We start from the raw sequence: 487 nt of genomic DNA on the forward strand, positions 1-487 counted from the left end.
TTGTTCAGCATGGGGGTGAGTAGAAAATGAAGGCTAATCATGTTTTGGGTGTACTATTCCTTTAATGCTTAACTCTTTCATTTCAGAGAATCCTGCTTTAGCAGTGGCTGTAGCGGTTGGGATCATCCTGCTGGTTGCAGCAGTGATTGGAGCTGTTTTCTTTTCTATCTGGAAATGTGGTGAGACTGCACAGAAAATATAAAAACTACTTTCCTGTTTTATTACATTTGCTAGTTAACCTGTCCTTGAGGTCTGCTATACAAACAGCCTGTTTATTTATCTTCCTTCAACAAATAATAAAATAATTTGTGAATAAGATTAAAAGATTAACCATTACCAGTAATCCCAGCAGGTTAACTAGAAAGATGTATTGACATGAATTAAACAAGACTTTGAGGCTCTGACCCCAGCAGTATGCCTTGATGCTAAGAATGACATGTGCTCTAATGAATAGCCTAAGATTAGAGTACTTACCCCCTCGAAAAAG

The 487-nt window shown here is 37.6% G+C and overlaps 1 protein-coding gene across 1 annotated transcript in view; it reads left to right on the forward strand.

The window, feature by feature from the left end:
• Positions 1-202, forward strand: part of LOC107104649 (CD48 antigen-like) — a 9585-nt gene extending 9383 nt beyond the window's left edge. The window contains exon 6 of the mRNA XM_015404692.1: positions 87-202. Coding sequence (XP_015260178.1) covers positions 87-202 — 116 coding nt within the window. The remainder of the gene's footprint in view (positions 1-86) is intronic.
• Positions 203-487: the final 285 nt, after the last annotated feature.

This window comes from Cyprinodon variegatus, unplaced genomic scaffold, assembly GCF_000732505.1.
Source record: "Cyprinodon variegatus isolate N-32 unplaced genomic scaffold, C_variegatus-1.0 Scaffold1831, whole genome shotgun sequence".
NCBI lineage: Eukaryota > Metazoa > Chordata > Actinopteri > Cyprinodontiformes > Cyprinodontidae > Cyprinodon > Cyprinodon variegatus.